Here is a 23,419-nt window from a genome sequence, read left to right as displayed (position 1 = left end):
CTGAAGATGTCCATCGCAGCATAATCTATAATAAAAATTGGAAACAGCCTAAGAGACTAACATCAGAGAATTCAGAAAAAATAACTAAATTATGATATATCTCTCTCGGGAGGGGTTTCATTCAGGCATTAAAAAAGGACGATTGTTCATGCGAGAAACCGATTTAATACTAATGGTTTAACACAGAGTTTCTCAACCTTAACACCAGTGACATTTTGGGCCAGGTAGTCTTTGTTATGAGGAGATTTCCTGCTCCTTGTAGAATGTTAAGTAGTATCCCTGGCTATTCCCCACAAGATGCCATTAGTACAACCCCCCAGTTGTGACAATCAAAAATATTTCCAGATCTTGATAAATGTTCCCTAGGGAGTAAAATCACCCCCCAGTTGAGAACCACTGGTTTAATATTTTAAAAGTAGAAATCAAAATGACATCAACTATGACTACAAGTATATATATAAAAAAAAAGTACCTATAAGGAAAAACTTGCAAATAATGCATGAAAAAAGTGTAGTCATGCTAACTTGAAATTAGGAATATGTTAGCTTGAGGTTTTTGTTTTTACTTTGTTTTCTGGGTCTTTTTTTTTTTTTTTTTTTTTTCATTTTGCCTTCTGTCAAATTCTCCCTATAAGAAGGAAAGATGGGTCATAAGAGCTGGTTTTATTCAAGTTTAGCTTAAAATGATCTAGGACTCATATTGTACAACAAGTGTACAGCAAGCTAAACAGGGGTCAACACCATAGCACCATTATTTTTTAACTGTTGTTAGTAAAAAATAGATAACATTAATTAGGTTTTTATTAGATCTTTGAATAGAGCAATCAGAATTCTTCTTTTAAGTACCTCAGCTCCTTTTTGGCATTTTATCCCTCTGACTCTAGACTTTGGAGGACAATGAATTCGTCTCTTTTTCTGAAAAATTGAATCTCAAAGTATGAAACTCTTGTCCATCTAGATCCATGTATGTAAGTTTGCGACAAGACGAGCCCTGAGCCCACTGAGGGCTATAGAGCTGACAGGGCAGAGAGGTTGTCAGTAAAGAGCATCAAAGCATAAGCTCAACCTTAATTAGGTTTCCCAAGAATCATTGCATTTCTTTGTTTCAAATAAGAAAGAAAGCATCTCACCGGTTTTCACATTGTCAGTTTTCTCCCTTTGTTTAAACTATGTCCAAGTTAGGGAGAGCAAACATCTTTTCTCACATGCCTTATCTTGGGTTTTGTTTTGTTGCTTTGTGGGGATTAGAACTTTTGGTAGTGTCCTAAAAATCCTGTTATACTGGAATTTTGTCCCTTTTTTCCATTTCACAAAGCGACTTCTATTTCAACCTATACTATCTTGAGTTCAGGTTTCATGAGTTTACAACTGTAAATTCATATTTGATCTTAAGTGTCCTAAATTTACCTCTTTTGGATTTCAAAGAGTAGCCTGTAATTCTAGCACACTTAGGTTTAGGTTGACTAAACCTATGTTTACCCCATCTGTTTCCTCGGTGGTTTCACAGATGGTGTTCATATCCCCTGTCAGCTTTCCTCTTTCAGGACAAAAAAAAAAAAAAAAAAACCCACCTGTAGACATGCTATGTTTCATACAAGGGTACAAAAGTAACCTTTTATTTCACTGTCCTTCTAAGCCATACCATGCCCTGTCTTCTGTTTAACTTCGTGGCTGTTATCTGAAAGAACAGATTTTCTAAAGACAGATTTTTCTTTTTTCTTATTCTATTTACCTTTGTATCCCTTGTGTCTAATACAGTTCCTGGCACTTGGTAGCCACTCAAAAAAAAATCAACGAATAAATATTTCATTGACATGAAGTTCTATGTCCTCGATAGAAAAAGCCCATAATCCTCTAAGTAGGATTCAGAGGTTGCACTTGTTTTATTTTTAGTGATAATGATATGGAAGTTCAGCTGATATTTCTCCAACAACTCACATAATCTCTGGATACTTCCTGCTATTCCTTGCCATGATTTGGTGTTTCCTTCTCTGGAAAAGCTTTGGGTCATGGGTAAACTTGGAGATGTCACTAGGCATCCTTCTTGGAGAGCTTTGTGAAACTGATAACTAAGATTGGTCCTAGCACTGATGCCTAGGAGAATTAACTTTCCACAGTACCCCATCCAGAGAAGTGCTCTTCATTCCCCACCCTTCCTTTGTCTCTCGTTCCTAACGTTAGCTCTTTTTTCCAAGACACATTTCCTCTAGTTCCATGCTTGTGCTCACTCTCCCTTCTCTCTCTCTCTCTCTCTCTCTCTCTCTCTCTCTCTCACCCTCCCTCCCTCTGGTTTTGTAAATAGCTTTGGATGTGGAACTCAATTCAAAGGCTTTTTGAAGATCTAAGCAAACTTCATCTTCTGGTTCAACCTTACCCACAGGATTAGTTTGTCTGCCCCAAAACGCCCTAGACAATTTAAGGATAATTTCCTGAGAGGGGTTTGTTTTTAATTACAAAATCAAGGCTTTTATTTGTTGAATTTTCACTGCAACTATCATTTATCCCAATAAGTCTGTATTTATTGATCTGTTTTCTGCTAGAAACACATAATACCAGCCTAGTTAATTCCTTTTTCTTTTTATTATGGAAAATTTCAATCATATGTACAACTAGAGAGAATAGTATAATGAACCTCCATGTACCTATCACAAGCTTTAACAATTATCTCCCCGTTATCTTGACAGGGTCTTTTTAAAAAGTACTAACAGCCAGTGTTTTTGAGGCTTACTATGTCCTGGATTTAGGTTTATCTCCCTTCATCCTTACAATATCCCTATGAGGTTGGTACAGTTGCTATCCCCATTTCACAGATGACGAAATAGATGTCAGGACCAACAGAGTCCCAGTCACACAGGACCTACATTTGCAAAGAGGCCTAGTGGTTTGGGAATCCAGTGAAGCTGTGTTTAGATCCCAACTTCTTCCTTACTGGCTATATGGTTCTAGGCAGGTTATTTAACCTCTCAGGCTCAATTTCCTCATCTGTAGAGGGTAAAAATATTTCCCTCATGGAATTATGACAAGGATTAGATGAAGCATATATGCAAAGAGTAGCACAATGCTTGGCACTAGGCAGCCCCCAGTAAACTATAATATTAATAGTAATTACTATTCTATTCCCCTGTCCCCTGCCTTGAAAGCCATTATAAAACAGAACTTGGAGCTTGTATGCAATCTAAAGGTTTAGACATGGAAAGGGAAAAGCTTAAAAGCAGGAATAATTTAAAGGACTGTAAGTCAGTACTAATTATTCTCCCCTCTCCCACCCCCAGCCTCCTAACCAAACACTTCTCTCTCTGTTTCCCAAATACCTCCATGCCATCTGGAGTTTTCACTTTGTTTCACTGCTTAAAATTAGAGATTCCTTTTGGTTTTCTCATATCTCATTGTGAATTTTTTTAAAAAATTGTTTCCCCGCCTATAGCTAAGGGAGCACAGCTGAAGGGCTGGGGGAGGGGGGAGGAGGCCAGGAGCATTGTGTCAGCAGAGCCCTAACACCCACAGCACATGGCTGTCAGGAAAACCTAGAGGTCAGAGGACAGGAGGGCCCAGTGGAGGCAGGAAAATGCGGGGGCCCAGGAGGGCCCAGAAGAGGCAGGAAAATGCGGGGGCCCAGGAAAGAAAAGGAAAGGGCATTTTTCTTTCTCTTCTTCCAGCCCTCTGTGGTGCCGGCATTACCAGGGCTACTTCAACTCTATAGTCTGGCTAAATTATGGGTTAGATAAACTTTATGGGCCAGTCTGGGAATCAAAGCACCATGGGTAACATTTTTTTCCTAGTGAAAAATCAACTGATTTAAAATGACTTTTTCATAGTTTATAAGTTGAGATTCCCTGTCGGTTGTCAGAAAAGTCACACAGACCCAACAAAACAAGGAGGTCACACAGTTTTGAGTTAGTAAAGTTTGGGGTTGGAAGGCGCTAGGGAGTTGTTCAGATTTCCCACCCTTCACCCCACCACCTCCCGTCTCCCAATCTAAAATAGGATGTGTCATCTCTCAAGCACAGGCAAAGTTCCAGCCTGAATACAGCTAGACACCCCCTCACAGAAAAAGCTGGTTTCTACCTCCCTTGGGGCAAAAGAGATCACTATTTTGGCTCATTTTTTTTTCCTCCAGCTCCTGCTAAGCCAGATAAACAATGATTCTGTTGTGTCAACAAAGCACTTAATTAAACTGAGGACAATATCAATTAGAATTCATGGATAAGATTTACTTCCAGATAATAGAAGCCCAGGAATTAAAGTATCCAGAATTTCATTATTGAAAATCTCCTTGAGGAGAACGGTAAGGTTAGCCCTATTTTCTAGGTAGGGAAGCTGAGGCACAGAAATATTAATGACTTGGAGAAAGTCACCAAATGAGCCCCTCACCAAAGCTAAGACTGAAGATGACAGTGTTTCTCTTCCTAGTCTAATGTTTGCTAGCTGTTGGGCTAATTAGCTAAATACTCAGGAGGATATAAAATCTCCTATAGAGTTGAGTGCGTAAAAAAGTAGATGGAGACCAAATTCCTGACAGGAAGGGAACAAGAAAGCTCTTCTCTAGCTACCAATCTCCACCATGCCTACTTGTGGAGCTCTCCTAAAACTGTCCACTCAGCCCATTTCACCAGCACCAAACTGCTTCTAGAACATAAAACGTGGGCCAGGACCTTAAGTGGCCAGGATGAGCAGGATGAACCCAGGCGACAGGCACATGGACTGCTCTGCACATTTGTGGAGGGTGGAACCACACTGTGGCTTAGGGTGGCTTTTGCTTCTCAGAAAGAGGCTGTGCAGGCAGGCTGGGTTGTTGAGCTGAGGTCCTGGGTAGTCCATCTACTTTTCCACACTGGAGGTCTCCTTTCCCTCCAGGCCAGGGAAACCGAGACAGAGACAAGGTCTCACAGTAAGGACCTGGGGGTGGCCAGGGTGGTGGCCTTGCCACCGACTGGTTCCCCTCCAAGCTAGCCTGGGATTGATAGTGTATGCAATGCCCCCGGCCCACTCAGGTCTCCTTTCCAGGCAGCCTAGTCACAGGGAGCCCAGGGGACTTCCACATATACCCAGACCCACCTAGGTCCCAATTCCTACTGCCCACTTTTAGGTCCATGGGCAAGAAACAACAGGACCCGAGAAGGCCAAACACAGGGAAACTTGCCAGGCCCTTTGCTCCTGGCATGAATGGTCCCTTCCAGGATTTGGTCTCCCCAACAACCCCAGCAGAGGGTGGGAGGAGAGGAAAGCTCGGAGTCCCAGCCCTCCTCCTGCTCCCACAGTGACTAAATCTCTCCGATCTCTCCATCCCCACCGGGATTCAGAGAAGTGGAGGGACAGACTCTCAGCCAAGGAGGGGGGCCTGGTGGTGAGAAGGAGAGACTGACTCTTCCTTTTATTTGCTCACAGGAGAGGACAGATGCCCTGTGTGTACACAGCTTTGATATGATAACTTGATAGATCACATAAGGGCTTCAGCAAAGGCCTCCCCTACCTGCTCTCCATGCATTAAGATAATGGTGGGGTATGTCCCCTCCCCAGCACATTTCAGATTTTAGCTACAAAGACCCTCCTTCCTTCAGCCCAGCATGCCCACAGGTTCCCGGAGATTCTTGGCAGCTTGCTCTCAGGCAGAATGAAGTTGTGAGCTGTGTGGGAGGCAGTTAGACAGCAAGAGTGTTGCAGCCTCCTTAATGAGGGACAATAGCTCTTCTTGGAACCATTAAGCCTCAGCTACAAAGATGGGGAACCCCAATTAGAAAGGAGTGGGAGCAATAATAAGAAGGGCCTGAGGGACACCTACAGGACAGATCCTTATCTTTGGTGGCTCTGTGGGACCCATGGGTGGAGAGGTTGCTGCTTGGGTTTAGAATCTCATCTCTTTCTTAAGATTAGATGTACCAGGGTCTGTTTATAGAGCCAACCGATGGTAGTGACCCTTCAGAATACACAAGTTGAAAGGAGGAAGAAAAATTATTGGAGAGAAGGGTTTCTCCCTGGGTCTGTAGCTCAGATATTATAATCCAAAAGTAAGAAAGGAAATGATAAGATATTTATTTAATTTTAACAAACAGCCTCTGTAAGTTTTGCTACATTATATATGCGTATGAGTATAGATATTTGTATATAGCCAATAGGTCTTTATTTTTGATAGCTCAACTCAATCACATTGTGTTTATAGCAAGATAATAATCCTGGATTTTCCATGGCTCACTCTGTCAGAGTATAAGATTAGCTCTTGAATTCATTAACAGTCATCTCCTTTTAAATGTCAGATAACTTTTTAAATGCCAAGTACTTACGAAATGCCTGCTGTGCAACTGAAATCAGCTTTACCAAATTAACTCATTAATCTTTATTGTTTCGTTTACCAAAGAGAAAGGCTTCCAGGTGTTTTTAACAGAACATAAAAATATTAAAGTATTTACAGTACAGCTTAAGTGAAAGGATGGGTTTTGATTTTCTGCTAAACATTTCACTCTTCCATCAGTTTTTTAATCATTCCCACCAAAGTGTGCACATAAAAGAAATAAAATAGCTTCTGGCATCTCTGCTTTCTTCCATTTCCCCCATTTTCCTTCCCTTCCATTTAACCTTGTGTTTTCTTCTCCCTCCTACACCTTTAGAGACCTTGACTCATGATTACTATTTATTCCCCTGTCTTTGTTCTCAACATACCCGAGAGCTGCAAGTGTCAGTTTTGATTGCTCTACCACTCAGAAAACAGAGGGGCAGCTCCCAGGGTCAGGATGGAGCCCGGAAGCGTGGGCAGAACAGGCCTAGAAAGGAGGAATTCTACTTTCCTTTTCAAAGAATCCCTGCCTGGGTTTACCTCTAAATAATCAGACCACAGAGATAGCAGCTACCCTGACTGCTAAAGATAGATCCATCCGGGGCTGGCTCCAACTTGTCATCCAGCTCTCTGCTCAAATGTCACCTCCTCAGAGAAGCCTTCCCTGACCACCCAAGGCAAGTCACCAACCTGTCACCAATGCATTGTCTTCACAGAGTAGTCACGATCTACAATCATCGTGCTTATTTGTCTGCTTGTTTGTATGATACATAGTAGGCACTCGATAAATATCATTTCGATGAATAAATGAAAAACCACCCAAGCACATGACTTTCTTTCCGGTTTCAAATTCCTGACTCTTCCTCCTCTTATCACTACCTCCCAGAATCCTCTTTATCTGTTTAATCTTTTCTTTCCCCCCCATCTCCTGAGTCCACTTTCACCATCATTTATTTGTCAGAACACTGGAACGTAATAAGCAAAAACCATACTTCACATTCCAGTGGCTATAGAGTCTTCACTGAAACATTCCATCAAGCTAGAATTGATGGCCCCTGAACATTAGGGAGATGAGCCATACAGTCAAGAGAATTGTTTTATCAAAAGATTTATAGGTCAAGTGGCTTGGAGGGACTTTTCTCAAAGCCTCTCAACTCCCCACTCTTCAATCTGAGCTCCACATAAGCAGTTAAAGTAATTCCAGGCATTGGAACTGATCTTGGCTATACCTTTTGTCCTCCAGCCTAACATGAAACCTTCTCCTGGGGATAATGGAGAAACTTCCCTCAAATCAGTATTGTCTGATTTCTATTATTCCATCCAGTGATTCATGCATGATTGTGGAGGCTAGAAAGCTGGAAATGCGTTGTCTGATTCTAGCTTGGACCAAATGCTTTCATTTGATCTAGCAGTGAGGAAGGACCGTCTCACCCTGAGAAGCTAATCAGATATATGGCTGATGACAAAAAATTGGATATATATTTGTCCAGAAAAATCTTCATCTCTAACCACATTTCAAAACAAAGGAAAAGGGTGTGGGTGTTCATTGGAATGATAGCTGTTTATGGGGACCCACCAACTGTTAATTCATCATTAGTGCTTAAAAGAAATATAAATCTTATGGGAGGGAGAGTTTATGCCTGCCCAGGGAGACGGACATCTGAGAGTTAGTCTCCGAGAAAATATGGAAATGATCAAATCCACACCCAGGGTGATCTCATGGCACATTAATGTATGTGACTCCAGCACATTGGTCCCAAAACTAATAAATAACTTTTCTCTTTGGGAATGAAGAACCAATGCTTCACAGAGGACAGGCTTCTGGAGGTCAACACATACTTCTGGTAACGTTGTCTTCATTGCCACTCCTCAGTTAAACCAAAGTGGGCCGTAACAGGTAGCTTGTCCCGCCCCCGCCCCATGTCATTCACTTGTATGTTCATTACTCTTTTGTTCAGCAAATATGTATCAAGTGTGTGTTGGTTTCCAGACCCTGAGCCAGATGCTGCTGTGACAGTGGGAACACAGCAGCGGCGGTTCCTGCCCACAGGGAGTGTCCAATCTAGAGGGAGGAGAGATGGCTGCACAGGCCTGAGCAATCACTGTGGGCTATGGTGGGAAGTGCTCGGTGCTCTGGGAGGTCACGGGGCACAGAGGAGCCTCCCCTGACAGATGAGGAGGAGCCAGAAGAGGGGCGAGAGCTCCCAGGAGAGGGAAGGGCCCGTGTGCAGGCCTTGCTCCAGGAACTGAAGCGCCAGTATTGACAGTGGCCATTTGCACTTGCTCTTCCCACAGTGGGGGAAACACTCGTGTAGATAGCACCCTGGACCCTTCCCTTGCCCTCTTCAGAGCTTTGCTCAAACATCACTTTCTTGTGGGGCCTTCCTGGACTCCCCTGCTTAACAATGCAGTTTCCACTTCCATCCCCAGCTACTCCCTGTTTCTGTTTTGTTTCTCTCCAAATCACCAGTCACCTTCAGACATAACACAGGCTCCACTTCCTTGCTCATCCTCTCCTCCCTCTCAGCGGAACCGCTGTGCTCCAGGAAGGCGGAGACTCGTCTGCTGCTGCACTGCCATATCCGCTCTACCTGGCCTAGAAAAGGCACCCAATAAATATTTGTTAAACAACAGAATGAGGCAGGAGAGATAGTCCAGCGCCAGGCAGGAAGGGCCTTGTTAAACTTTTAAACCAATTGTCCTTCATCCTGAGGGCCATGGCCTTCGAAGGTTTTAGGCAGAGGAGTGACGTCCAGTTTGCCTCTTGCAGAGCTCCGCCAGGTTGCGGGGGGGCCCAGGCTGGAGGGCAACGTCAGCTCCAGCTTTGTAGTGCTCTGACACCTGATGCCTTTGCATGTTGAGGTGGCCCAAAGGCTCAGAGACCCCCCCGCCCGGGGCCTCCCAGACTCCTCTGTTAGCCCATTTTTCCTTCCTTCTCTGCTACATTTCTTCCAATCACTCTTCCTAACACGTCAAATACACTTTCAGCTTGGAAATAAACTGGAATCTGGCTATAACCACATTTGCTGCAAGGCAGATTTGATAACCATTCAAGGAAGTTATGGAAGTATCAAAAATATCTCATTAAAAAAGATGGGCAGATGGTGATTTCAGCTCTGCCATATGCCAGCTGAATGGCTTTGGGCAAGTCGCTTAACCTACCAGAGACTCCCAGTTTGCTCATCTGTGAAATGGGAGTCACAGTACCTGCCCCACAGGGTTGTTGTGAGGGTTAAATGAAATACTTACAGCCCTGGGACCTCGGAGGGTCCCTTTTCCCACTTCCCCAGGTGTTAATTAATAACCAGTCTCAGGTTATTCTCTCTATATATAGGTCCCATGTTTCTTCAATGCTAAAAAATGTTGTTACTATTATTGTTCCAATGATTAAAAATTGCTTTCTATAAATATTAGGGGATTTGGACTAGTGTTTGTTGCACTGTATATCATTCCTATGAAAGTTTGGGCTTTCTGCTTCTCTTCACAGGGAACCCAGCAGTCCTTGGAGGCAGCAGCTCAGAAGACAGGAGAGCCTCAAAGTTGTATAAATAAAGGGCTGATATGTTCAAACGGAAAAGAATTTTACACGCGCAAGCTGCACATCGACATGACGCCGTTCCTGAAGGTGATATCACACTGAGAAGACGAGGGGTTTTATAGACACATACACAGGAATTCCAGTTAATATACTTCTGCATGGTACAAAAACAGCTTCAGAAGTCCCTCAGAGCTCCTGCATTATCAGAAGGGACAGAAAATAGGCAGTTTGTAGCAGATGAAGAAAGAACAAATTAGGACAGTAATCACAGCCAGCCATCGGGAACAAACCAGTTGGGTGTCTGGTTTGGGTGGTGGGGGACAGGAAACAGAGAGAAGAAAGAATAACTTTAAACCACCTCATAAAACAGGCAAATATAATTCATTTTATCTTGACAGCAGCTAAAATACTTGTTACTGTTTTACCACTATAACTTGGTAGACTCAATATTCCTACTGTAGAGAAGATTAATTCTTGAGTTAAGTATTTAGAAGTCAACTGCAGATTCTCTTCTGGATATCTGGTCTTGTTTTCTGTTCTCTAAGAGTTTATTGATCTCCCAAGCTCAGCTTCATTTCTAGTGAAAGGTACTGAGAGTTCCTGTAGTGAGGATGGCATTTGTCCATCTTTGCAATACACCTTCCCACCCCAGCATCTAACACAGCACCTGGCACATGGAAGGTGCTCATTAAATGCTCCATGGATTGACCTGTCCTTTTCATCCCACAGCCATCTGGTTTAAGGTCCTTTTTTCCACCCATTCTTTGGCCTCCTCAGAGCTTACTGAACTAAAAATAAGTGGCCATGGAATCAATCCTGTAATACTACCTTAGAGGATAATATCCCAGGCCCTTGATAAGAAGTGATTCAGAAAGACAGAAAAGGGGAGAAGAGACCAAATACTTGCAGAGTTCATGACGGTGGTGCTATCTAGTGCTATAGAAGAATGGAGAGAGATGCAAATGATCACAATTGCTAACATTACTGGGCACTTATTCTGCACCTGACTTTGTTCTAAGTTTTATACGCATGTACTTATTTAATTCACAAAATGAATCTAAGCAGGTAGAATTATCTCATTTTAGAGATGAGAAAACTAAGACATTGAGAGGTTAAGTAACTTCCTGAATGTTATACAGTTGGTAAATGGCAGAAACATGATTCAGAGTTAGGCAGCCCAGCTCCAGTGCCTATGCTCTCAACAGTCCACTGTAAAGCTTCACTGCAGACCCCAGCTGAGCCCTATCCAATCAAAACACTGCCTATCATGATAGCTAAGCAGCCAGCTCTCCTCCCTCTAGAAAATTCCATCCACGCGGACACATTCAATCCGCTGCAGGAAGATTTTCTGATCCCACAGGACTTTGCCCTTCCCTCCACTTCCACCCAAGTTCTGTGGCACCAGTGTAAAGCTTTCTCTCTCAATGATCATTCAGTTCCCTTGGACCAACATATGTTGAGCATTCTGTGTGTATCAGACACTGTGCTAGGCACTGAGGACACAGATATGAATCATCTTCATCCTTGGCCCTCCAAGGAGCCTAGAATCTAAGAGGAAGACCAACAATGAAACAGACAGTATCAACACAATGTTGTGGCAGAGGCAGGCTCAGGGTGCTGTGGGAGAGACTCATTCATTTCCCATTTATTGTATGTGGAATCCTCCTCGGATTTAAGGACCTCTTTACAACACAGAAGGCAACACTACTAGCCCATTATCTAGGATGATCTGTTTATATCAGGCATAGATTTGGGGAAACATGATTGATCCAAAGTACATCTGGGTTTATTTAAAAATTGAGCCATGTGTGCAAAAAATCTATTCTGTTTTTCAAAAAGAAATGGTAATTGATGAATGAATTACAATAGCATTTTTTTTTCCAGAAACTTTTTAAATTATTGGGGTTAGCTCCTGGTAGTGGGGGAGAAAATAGCAATAATGCCTATTAATGCCAGATACAGACTCAAATATACTTAGACTCCACATTGACATCAAAGGGTATGTATGTTATGCCTAGAAGATCTGAAGAATGAGAAATAAGCTTCCACCTCACAGCCATCACACAGACAGTACACAGTGCCCTCAAATGCAAGATACAGGAACCAGCCTGAACGTGGGCACAGAGCCAGATGTGCCTGGCATTAGAGCAGACCCCACCTGTTTTGAGGCCGGTCCCAGGCTTCACTCATGTGGACTGGTGTGGATACATCACACCAAGTGGAGGGTGGCTACCAATGCCACTGAATCTTGTGGTCACATTGGGGAGAAATGGCCTGGATTTCCATGAATGGAAGCAACAGAGAAATAATACTTGGCTTAAGACATTGCCCAAAGACTGAATTGGTTTGCCTCAGGAGATAAGTTCTGATCCCTAGAATCATTTAAATGTGCTTTGTTGACCACTTTGGCAGGAAAGTTGTAGAGGGATCACAAGCTGGTTTCAGGATTTTTATTTTATTTTATTTTATTTATTTTTTGAGACATGGTCTCTCTCGCTCTGTTGCTTGGGCTAGAGTGCAGTGGCATCATCCTAGCTCAATGCAGCCTCCAACTCCTGGGCTCAAGTGACCCTCCTGCATTAGCCTCCCGTGTAGCTGGGCCTACAAGCATGCACGATTATTCCTGGATATATATTTTTTTTTTTAGAGATGGGGTCTCACTATTGCCAGGCTGGTCTTGAACTCCTGGCCTCAAGTGATCCCCCCACCTCAGCCTCCCAAAGTGCTAGAATTATAGGCATGAGCCACCACACCTGGCCTGATTTCAAGATTTAATGATTCTAGGACACTTGAATAATATTGCCAGGGAAAATATTCAGAACATTGAGTCTGTTTCCAAAAGTATGAAGCTCAGGATTAAATAGAATATTATCTATATTAAAGTATCAGATGAGTAGTTGGGAAGCCTTGCAGAGCTTCTCTGAGTGACCTTGTAACGCTTTTGGGACTCTGTTTCCTCTTTAACGAAACAGAGGTAATAATACTGGGACTTCCATACCTGCCTTTCAACAGTGAGGCGAGAATTACATGAAATAATTTTCAAAGAATGTTCACATCTATTAAGGACTCAATTTGTAAGCTAGAAAGGAACAAACATCATTGATCCCTGCTAAGGGCCTGGCCCCTCCCTTACCGGACCTTATTTAAACTTCCTATCACCCTTCCCGGTAAGTGTGCAGATCCCCACTGTGCAGATGAGGAAACTGAGGCTTGGAGATGATCAGTCACATGGCTAGCAGCAAAGGCAGCTAGGATTCTGCTCGGGCATGGTGGCTAACGCCTGTAATCCTAGCACTCTGGGAGGCCGAGGTGGGCGGATTGTTTGAGGTCAGGAGTTCGAGACCAGCCTGAGCAAGAGCGAGACCCCATCTCTACTAAAAATAGAAAGAAATTAGCTGGACAACTAAAAATATATAGAAAAAATTAGCCAGGCATGGTGGCGCATGCCTATAGTCCTAGCTACTTGGGAGGCTGAAGCAGGAGGATCGCTTGAGCCCAGGAGTTCGAGGTTGCTGTGAGCTAGGCTGACGCCATGCCACTGTAGCCTGGGCAACAGAGCGAGACTCTGTCTCAAAAATAAAGAAAAAAAAAGAGGTAGGATTCAAAGTGCAAAACCCACAATACTGGATATTGATGAGGTCTGTCTATTCTGTTCCTGTGAAGAATTAATTGTACCTCTTTGTTCTGGCTTCAGAACCTAAGGGGGAGCAGAGATTTGATAATATATCTTAATGTTAATAACACAACGTATCTTATGATTTTCATACGCCAGTTTTCTTTTTTTAATAAAAACATGTGGGATCTTTTTTAATACACTAGAAAAGTTGTACTACATTGTAGTTGAAACTTTCAAATGAGATACTGATTTTTTTCCGTTATTGAGAAAGTATTGAAATTAGTCATTTATATCTGTGTATTACATGGTATGTCACACAGAATTTCCAAACGTAGTTTCCCAGTTCCTGGTTAAGCCTTTCAGGAACTCTGTACAATATTTGTTATTGCTCCCATTTCACAGATGGAGAAGCTGAGGTTCAGCAATAAGTCATGCAGCCACTCAAGGCAGGCTGGAACCGCCTCTTCTGACTCCTGCATCCATGCTCCTCCATCCTCCCTGCACTTCCCTAAGAAGGCCTGCATGCGCCTACAAGTACCATGCTCACTGGGGTGCTGTGCATGAGGATGGAGGGCAGGACTGACAGGTTTTCCAATGACAGAGGAGAACCTAAGATCATTTGTCCAGTGCCCGTGGGCGTACAGTTGAAGAAACTGAAGCTCAGGGGTTAAGAAACGCCCATGGTCTGCACAACATGAAGTGTAGGAGTCAGGACTTCAGTGCAACCAGTCTGACTGCAGGACCTGCACCCCAGCTACTTGGGAAACTGTCTGTCACATGCTGGTTTCAATGCTGCAGTTTGTATTTCCAAAGTGTTTGTGACTCCCCCTCAACCCCGCCAGTCCTATAATACCACATTGCTGCCAGTGCTCTTTCTAAATATAGCTCGGTTCTATCACTGGTTTGCTTGAAATTATTTACTATGTCCCCATTGGCCTTCTGGTTGAATTCCCTGCATCAGATATGTATTTCTTTTACAAATAGAAACATATAACAAATGCAATTTTTTTAAAACTCCAAATTGCGACATGCAAGATCTGGCCTGTGTCTACTTTAAATCATCCACACACTTCCCCCTGCACCAAACTGCCCCCAACCAGCACATGCTCCTTCCTCTGCCTGGAATTGTCCTACCTTCCCTCACTGCAAGATTTAGCGCTATATCTGCTGGTAAACAAAACTTGCCAGCCTAATTTAGCTTCACTTCCCATGAGGCCCGGCAGAAACCTGTCATAATCTGCCACAACATTTATCACGCGGCATTGCAAACTGACTTGTCGTTCCTCCACAAGTCAGTGAGCATTCCACGAATAGATCTTTCATCTTTGTGTGCTCAATGCCTAGCACAGCATCTGGCACACAGCAGACACTCAATAAATGTTCATTAGCTGAACGAGCAGAGGAAGAGCAGATGACATGGCCAGCATACCAGAGCTGGGATTTGAATTTGCAGTCCCTAGGTTGGTTTTGCTCACTCACCAAGTATTATCACCTGTGTTTCCATCACTCCGTTTAGTTATTGTATTTGTAACTCACATTCAAAGTGACAGAGCATTTTATTTAGTTTTAGTCTTTTTAATCAAATTTTGAATCTGAAATATACTCAGAAAGTTTAAAAAATTTTAAGTATAAAACAGTGTGTCTTTGAGCTGTTCAGTTTCCTTCCCTGGAACAACCTCTGTTGCTAGTTTCCTGTGTGCTCTTCCTGAGATGTAGAATGCGTATATAAACAAGTACAGTTAGATAAATACACAGATAGATAGATATTTTTATGCAAATTTAGCATATTATACACATTGTCTAGAGTCTTATTATTTTTTTATTTAGTATATCTTGGAGTTCTTTCTGTTAATTCACATAGATGCCTTGTTCCTTTTAATGGTTGTGTGGTATTCCATTGTATAAACTAACCATAATTTATTTGACTAGTCCCCAGTTGATGGGATATTTACATTGCTTCCAATCCATTCAATGAATGAATGACCTTAGGTATAAATTATTTCACATGGGTGTTCATATATCTAAAAATGATAGCTTTTCTGAGACTTTTCTAAGCGATATACAATTGAATGGATAGAGTTTCAAATAATACTAATTTATTTTTCTGAGAAGTATTCATCTGAAGATTTTTTCCAAATCTCTGACTCTCTCTGCCTTCATCTCCCTGTCTGTGAAATAAGAAGAATATTCCTTGCCCCTGAAGACTCATAGCTGCATATTGTTGAGGCTGAAGGTTTATTCTCCTTGGCTTTGAAATTCTTCCAGAGGAGGAAGCTTGTTTCTCCCTTTCAGTCTAATTTCTTGTTCTATTAAAAGGCTTTATAAACAGGGATTAAAAAAAAAATTCTCTCTTTCTAGTCTTCTAACTTAGCAGTTTGCTGTCACCAAAGCAGGTGTTTTTCCTGCAGTATTTCTTTAAACCTTTCCATTTATTCAGGGATGAATTTTTTTACTGTACCAGGCCGAATCAGCTTCGTCTCCAAAATGAGAAACCCAAAAGAAGGAAAATTATTTACCTGCTTTAGCTTTTTTATGTCAGCATATCTCATCAGCTACAAACACTAAGCTTACAAGTGAGAAACCCACAGGGTAAAAGGCCACCAAGTGAGGAAGCTCAGAGGGGAATTAAAGAGAGTGCCAAATTAGCAGATAATTAATGTTTTCTTCCCAAAGCAGGTAGCATCTTTGAAAGTGGAAAGTTGATTGTCACTAAAGGGTGAGGGTAAACAGAGAGAGACCCCCAGGGCCTTTCACATCAGATTCCATCTCTATCGCTGAAATGAAGCTGTGGATTGAGCAGGGATCTGGGTGACCAAATCCCAAAGATGGCCTCATCAGACACACGGGACTTACCTGGGCCACCGACTGCCATGTTACTTTGGTACTAAAGAGCTGCTTTTCCAGCAATTCTCAGTCCTGGCTGCATATTGGTAGCACCCTAGAGGCCTTAAAAATGTCCCAGCTCCTGAGTGTTTGATTTTATTGTTTGGGCTTAGGTCCTGGGAATTATATTTTTTAAAAACTCCTCAAATAATTCTAATGTGCGGCCAGAGCTGAGAACCAGTGTTATGGAGACTTCTGGGTGGTGGGACTGCAAACAGCTTGTATGACTCAGGGAAGGAAGGAAGAGGGGATCAAATATGATGAAAACCCAATCCGTGGTAATCCTGGGAACTCCACAAAAGGACAGGCTGACCCTTCAGCTCCCCGCTTTAAATCCTCAATGCCTTGCATTTGTCCTCAAGATAAAGACCAAAGTCTTTAACCTGCCTTCAAGGCTTTTGGGATCTGACTCCTCCACACCCTGCCCACTTCCCTCAGTCTCTGCTCTAGTCATGCCAGTCCTCCCTCAATCCCTGGAGGTCCCCTGCTCCCTTCTGCCAGTTGCCCTTTGCCTATGACATTTTCCCCCCAGTAAACTCCTACATATGCCAGGCATCAAGCACTTCCCAAATGAATGGGACAAGACCCATCAAAATAAGTACAACTAAGAACCTGACAACGTTTAAGGCTGCTGCCAAGCCTTCCTTGCTTTTTAAGCCCATTCACACCAGTAGTAGCCTTCTTGGACGCGTAAGTTGAAACAAGGTGACAAAGAAGGAAAAGAAACCACTAAGAAAACTGGATTCTCTTTTACCGACGGGAATGGACTACAGGAGTGTTTGCATTTGTTTTGTCTTATGTATTCTTTGTTGTGTGTTAACCCAATAGGACAGTGGAGATGCACTGGACTATCATGAAGAACCAGGCGAAGCCCCCAGAGAAAGTCATCAAGACAGCCAAGGTAGAGACAGCTTCATACTCTTACACTTGTCGGAAAAACTTTGCACTGTTAAAAGCTGTTAATGGGCCGTGGGCTGGAAGTCAGAACACAGACCAAAGTGCTGAGTTCAGACTCCAGTGTGTTAATGCAGCACTTGCTGCATCACCAGCCAAACGATAATAAAATGCTTTAAGTCCTTGGATTTACTGAAAGATTTCTCTCCTGCCAGAGGCTGCAGATTGATATAAAAGAGTGGAGACTTTGGGGACATTACAAAAAGGCCCCACAGGCACCTCTACCTCTTTGTTTCTCCCACTTTCATGGGGGGCTTAGATACACAGGTGTGCGGGCTGAGGTCCCCTGCCTAGAGAGATAACATTCCAACAGAGGGGTGACTTGTTACCTTTAGAGACCCAGCCCTTGTCACCTGTAGCTCTGTGTGGCCAGAGCCACTTGATTGTGGCTTCCTCTAAAAATGATGCTGCATTTGATGATGACCATGGTGGTGGTGGTAGTGCTTCTAGGAAATATTGGGCCCAGAACCACTGAGCTTCTTGGAATTGTTCATGTCTCCAGGCCCTGAACTAGACCCAGCTCTTTCCTGGGGCCCCTGAGTATGCTACGTGATGCTGCAGCTGGGCTAGGCCCAGTGTCGGTAGCAGCTTCCTCACTGCTTCTTGCATGAGTGGAAACAGATGTGTGAGAGACTCTTGCATACTCAAGGAGTGGATGCAGGGCCAGACAGGATTGTGCTTGTTGTTTGCTGTACAAACGTATCCGCAAAGGGAGCACGAGGGGGCTGAAATCCAGCCTGTGCTCTGCTGCCTAAGCCATGTACCCCTGCACTGGGCCACAGCCGCCCAGAGGGGGCTCCTTTTCCTACTTGGCCCTTCTACTAGGGCACCTTTTTCTAATTCACATAAAAGGTGCTGCATGCGCTAGCAGCTGCGGGGCTGAGCTGCTAAGCTGAGAGCATGGGCTCTGGAGTTGGACTACCCTCTGCCTACCCTCTGTGCCTCAGTGTCCTCATCTGAAAACAGCAACCTCTCATAAGGTCACATGAGAAACAGATGAAGTAATTCTTGTAAAGTAGCCTTTTAGTGAATATGAATCTTGACTTGGACATCACAGCAAATAAATATCTACCCGCTTGTGGTCACTGTTTAGCAATCTGGAAAATGACACCATGACTCCTCCTATCTCCTCTGGACCCCTTACAGTGAACACAAGATAAATGTACAAAGTCACAGATTTTGGATTTCACCCTCATCTTTCACTGTTTACATCTTTTATCATTTCTTTCAGTTGACATCCTAATCAAAATAATTTTCATACCAATTTTAAAAGACCTCACTGTTTCTGGATATCAGACAGTACTATATTATGGTAGCTTGATCCCTGGGTTTGGTCAAGTTTTTAAGCAGAGTTTCTGGTAACATGAGGCTCTTGCCACCTCTGTTTTCAAAGCTGAGTGACACTAGCCAAGGAAACGTGCTCCAGCCGTCAGATCTTCCATATCATAAATCACATACGCAGAATATGAGCACTGACAGGGTTCCAATGTCTTGGCCAAGTGCAATGGAGGTTTTAGGCAATACAGAACGTGGCCAAATCTAAGCAATGACCAAGTCAGTCAAAACAGATTTTCTGTCTCATGACAGAAAGGCAAGCTCCAGCTGAGTTCCATAAAGGTTATTCAGACCATCTTTAATGCAATGAAATATCACTGCAGAAAATTAAAGAAGGTATTTTCCTGTCCTGAATGATAAATGCTAATGTTTAAAAAAGGATTTCAAGTCTTTGAAGGAAAAAAAGGAAGAAGTGCCAAGGAATTTTTTTAACTATTTAAGGATCAATTTCTCCACCACCCACTCCCATAGGTCTTCAGGCTAATTGTCAGGATTTTTTTCCTACTCTAAATGAAGTCATATCTTCATGGTTAATTATAAGCACTGAGCCCAGTGCCACCTCCAGTGAGAATACCGTAAGTCTTGGACTTGGCGAGAATACTGCATGCAAGTTTTCACCAGATAGGCCAAATGAGCAACCTCCAAATCAAAGGGGGAAATTGTTTTTGTTTTAGTTACAAAACTTTTCTTTCCACCCATCCACTGATCCTGGCTACAGCAGCGGCGATAGGGAGGGGTCAGGGAGGGCTTCCTAGAGGTGATGACTATAAAGTGTCTCATTTAACTTTTATGACAATCCTGTAAAGAAGAAACCCTGTTATCCTCATTTTTCAGATGAGACAGTTGAGGCACATAGAAGTTAAGTACCATGTCCTTGGTCACAAAGCCGGGGACGGTGAGGCTCCAGGTCTGACTGACCTCCCCAGGGTCTGTCTGCTAGGTTGCTAATAGCTATCAAAAAGAGGGTTTGACATCCTGGAGTGCTCTCAGGTAGCCCAGGAGAAGAGAGGAAGGTCAAGAGAAAATAGAGACTTAAAGAAATGCTTCACACACACACCAAGTGGAGAAATCTGAATGAAGAGATTGTTCAGGCAGGTGTTTTAAACAGAAAAAAAAAAAAATGTGGCAAATTGGGGGAAGGGAGGGGAAGACAAAATGGCCCAGCAGTGGAGGCATCTGCCTCCTTGGCGGCGGCAGGGGGCCAGCAGCAGGCCGTGGGGGGAGCACCACTCCTCTCCAGGGCTCTGGCAGCTTTTGTGACTTCAATAGCGCCGCTGCGGGTCCCCGCGGCGCCACGGAGGCTCCCGACTAGCGCCTTCTCTGCTCGGGGAAGTCCTCCCGTCCTTACAAAAGGAGCTCCCAGCCGGCGAGCTCAAGACCCCAGGCGGGTCTCTCCCCAAGGCTAGGCTCTCTGGGTGTGTTGCATCTTTTAGTCTTGTCTTTTCCTCTCTGCGGTAGCTTGTGATGTCTCCACACGCTGGGACCGCCTGAGGATTCCATCCCTAGGTGGAGACTAGCAGAGATAGAAAGTCTACAAAGCTGAAAAGCAGACAGGCATAGGTCCTGGGGAAAAGGTGGGAGGCAGGCAAACCCCTGGAGTGCCAACCAAACAATTTGGACTTTGTACAGTTTTCTTTTGTCTAGTTTTTCCACACATAGTCACTTGAGGGAGGGAGAAAAGGGAAGTAATTTTTGGCACCCACTGTGAAGCAAGACATGATCCTAGGTGCTTTATGTATGTATATCTCATTTTATCCTCACCATAATTTATGAGATAAAGTGCATTATCCCTGTTTCACAGAGAGGCTCAGAGAAGTTAGGCAACTTTCCCAATGTCACACAGACAGTAAGTAGAGGAGCTGAGAGATAAACCCAGGTTTCTATGACTTCAAGGCCCTTGGGTTTTTAAAGAGTTTTAACAGCATCCATGTGTTTCTGATTAGGAAATAATTACTAAGTCAGGGAAACACCACAAAATTATGGCGGCATTTTTTTTTAAGCCAGCATGAATCTTGGAGGTTATTTAGAATCTCTAGAAGTTCTTTTATATTATGGATGAAGGAACCTGAGGCCTACAAGTCAAGAGAATTATGCAGTCACAGCTAATGTTTAAAACCAAGGTAACTGGAGTCTCTGCCAGTATTTGTGTTTATCTAGTTCAGTTCAATTCAGTTTTGAAGGCCTTTCCTCAGGGGCAGTTCCCAGCTCCACGAATAAACAGCTCCAGAAGGAGCAAGTATTAACATAATGATTGCCCAACCTGTGCAAAGAAGTAAAGAGTAGCCAGTGTTGGAAAAGTTTCTCCTAAAGCTGTGGAGAACACAGGGAGACCAGAAAGCGTGTGCCCAGGAGTCTAGGCAGTGCCACCCACCAGAATCTATAGCCTGGACGGCAGCGCCATGCAAAGACCAGCCTCACGGTGTGCGTAGGGTCTCCTTGCTCCCCTCGCTGCCCCCTCGTGAGGCCTGCACAGTCTCCATACACTGCCGGGCCCTGCTAGCTGCAGCCGACAGTACTGGGTGCAGAAAATTCTACTAATTCTTAGAACCTAGATGACCTACACACTCCCATACTGCTTAACTTTTCTTTCTGGAAAGTATTTCAAAGTTCTCCTTCAGAGGGGAAGAGAAGGAAGTGAGAAGTGATGTATCCTTCAGAATGTTTCTGGTTTACTCCCACACAGCCCAGAAAAACCCTAAGAAAGTCCCCAGAGTCCCAGAACACAGCTGTTGCCCCTTGATTTTGAAAATTCTCTTCACCTTCCAGGAAGGAAAGCTCATTTCTAACTTGGGACCTAAATTCATCAAAACCAAAAAGCTGCTGAAACGGAGAAAAGGACAACATAAGAAAGGAAAATTATAGACCAGTCTCTCTTATGATCAAAGATACAAAACTCCTAAACAAAATATTAACCAATCAAATTCTTAAGCTTATATTTAAAAAATAATAATAATACACCATGACTGAGTTTAAGTTATTGTAGGAATTCAAAGATGGTCTAACATTTGAAAATCTGTTTATGTAATTCACATCAAGAGATTGAAGGGGAAAATCTTTCGGATCACCTCAATAGATGCAAGAGGAAAAAAATTATAAAATTTGCCCGTTCATGATTAAAAATTATCAAACTAAAAATAAAAGAAGAGAGCTTCCTGATTTTGATGAAAAGTACCTATGAAAAATCTACGGTGAACATCACACTTTCATGGTAGCACTTTAGAAGCGTTGTCTTTAGAGACAGGACTAGGACAAGGATGCCCTCTATCACTGTTTCTGGTCAACATTGTACTGGCAGTCCTAGCCAGCACAGCAAAGAAAACAAAGGAAAGGTGAAAGGGTGGAAAGGAGGAAATGACAATGTCATTCCCATACCATATTATTATTTATATGGAAAATCCAAGGGACACTACAGGCAAACCATTAAAAGACAGCGATTAAAAGAATTCAGCAAGATTACTAAATATAGATTAATACACAAAAATCAATTGTGGAAAAAGTGTTTCAAAAGATAAAGCACAATTTAAAATGGAATTTTCAAATAATTATTATTATGGAAAACCCCAAACATGCACAAAAGTGGACAGAGCAGCACAGTGAACCCCATATACCCATCTCTTGGCCAATATTGTTCACCTACTTCCCCGATTCCTTCCTATCTTCCATATTATTTTGAAACAAATTCCAAGCTTATATCATTTTACCCATATATACTTGAGTACATACCTCTTAAAGACAAGAAAGGACTCTTTTGACATAACCATAATACCATTATTATACCAAAAATTAAAACAATTCTTTAATGTAATTGAATACTCAGTTTTCAAAGTTCTAATTATCATAATTATTATAATTGTTTTGGTGTTTGTTTGCAATTGGTTGACATAGCCTTTAAGTCTCATTTAATTTATAGATTCCCTCCCATTTTAACCCCAACCCTTAGTTTATTTTTAGGCAATTGGGTCACTTGTCCTGTTGAGTTTCCCACAATCTAGATTTTGCTCATTGCATCCTCATGGTGCACTGTAACGTGTTTCTCTGTCTTCTATATTTCCTGTATGTTAGTACTTGGATCCAGAGACTGGATCAGATTTGGGTTTGGTTTGGTTTTTCCTTTTGGCAAGAACACTTCATGGAGGGCATTTTGTTCTGCTATTAGGAGACATACTGTTTGTTTGTCTCTTCATGATGCCAGCAGCTACAGATGTATTAATTTATTAGAGGCTGCAAAATAGTGATAATGAACTTGTAGCATTCCTTCTTCGCTTATTAGTTGGGAAACTCCTACAAAGGGAAACTTTTCTTCATCCACTATTTAGTTATCCAGTGGTATAGTTTATATAAGAAGGCAGGATAAATGCTTAATTTTTTTCCTTTATTTACTAGTTTTCATAAAAATGAGTTGGTTTCCCAGCATCCTCCTACAGTGACCTAGTTATTTTTTTAGTATAATTATGAACTTGTAGATTTAAATGTATGAAGATATAATTTTTAAATATAACATTTACAATAGTTTGCATATATTTATTATTAGATAGGAGAGATACATATATCCTATCAATAAGTCTACAAAAGAATATATAAGACTTTCATGAATTATAAAATTTTATTAAAGTAAACCTGAATAAATATAATGTTCTATATAATACTGTATGTGGTGTTCATAGTTAGGAAGACTCAGTATCATAAAGATGACAATTCTCCTAACTTAATCTATAAATTCAATTCCAATGTTTAAAATCTCCAACAGGGTTTTTGGTGAAATATGATTAGCTGATCTTAAAATTCATATAGAAGGGCCAAAAATAGCTGCCATGGTCTTAATGTGT

General features: G+C 42.4%; 1 protein-coding gene across 1 annotated transcript in view; it reads left to right on the top strand.

Annotated features, from left to right (window-relative positions):
- The window catches only part of KIAA2012 (KIAA2012 ortholog), a 99,064-nt gene that overhangs the window by 57,310 nt on the left and 18,335 nt on the right, over nt 1-23,419 (top strand). The window contains exons 14-15 of the mRNA XM_012655396.1: nt 9,755-9,892; nt 17,133-17,205. Coding sequence (XP_012510850.1) covers nt 9,755-9,892; nt 17,133-17,205 — 211 coding nt within the window. The remainder of the gene's footprint in view (nt 1-9,754; nt 9,893-17,132; nt 17,206-23,419) is intronic.

Source organism: Propithecus coquereli, unplaced genomic scaffold (assembly GCF_000956105.1).
Source record: "Propithecus coquereli isolate 6110/MARCELLA unplaced genomic scaffold, Pcoq_1.0 Scaffold113, whole genome shotgun sequence".
In the NCBI taxonomy this organism is placed as follows: Eukaryota; Metazoa; Chordata; class Mammalia; order Primates; family Indriidae; genus Propithecus; species Propithecus coquereli.
This window is presented reverse-complemented; position numbering and strand designations above follow the sequence as displayed.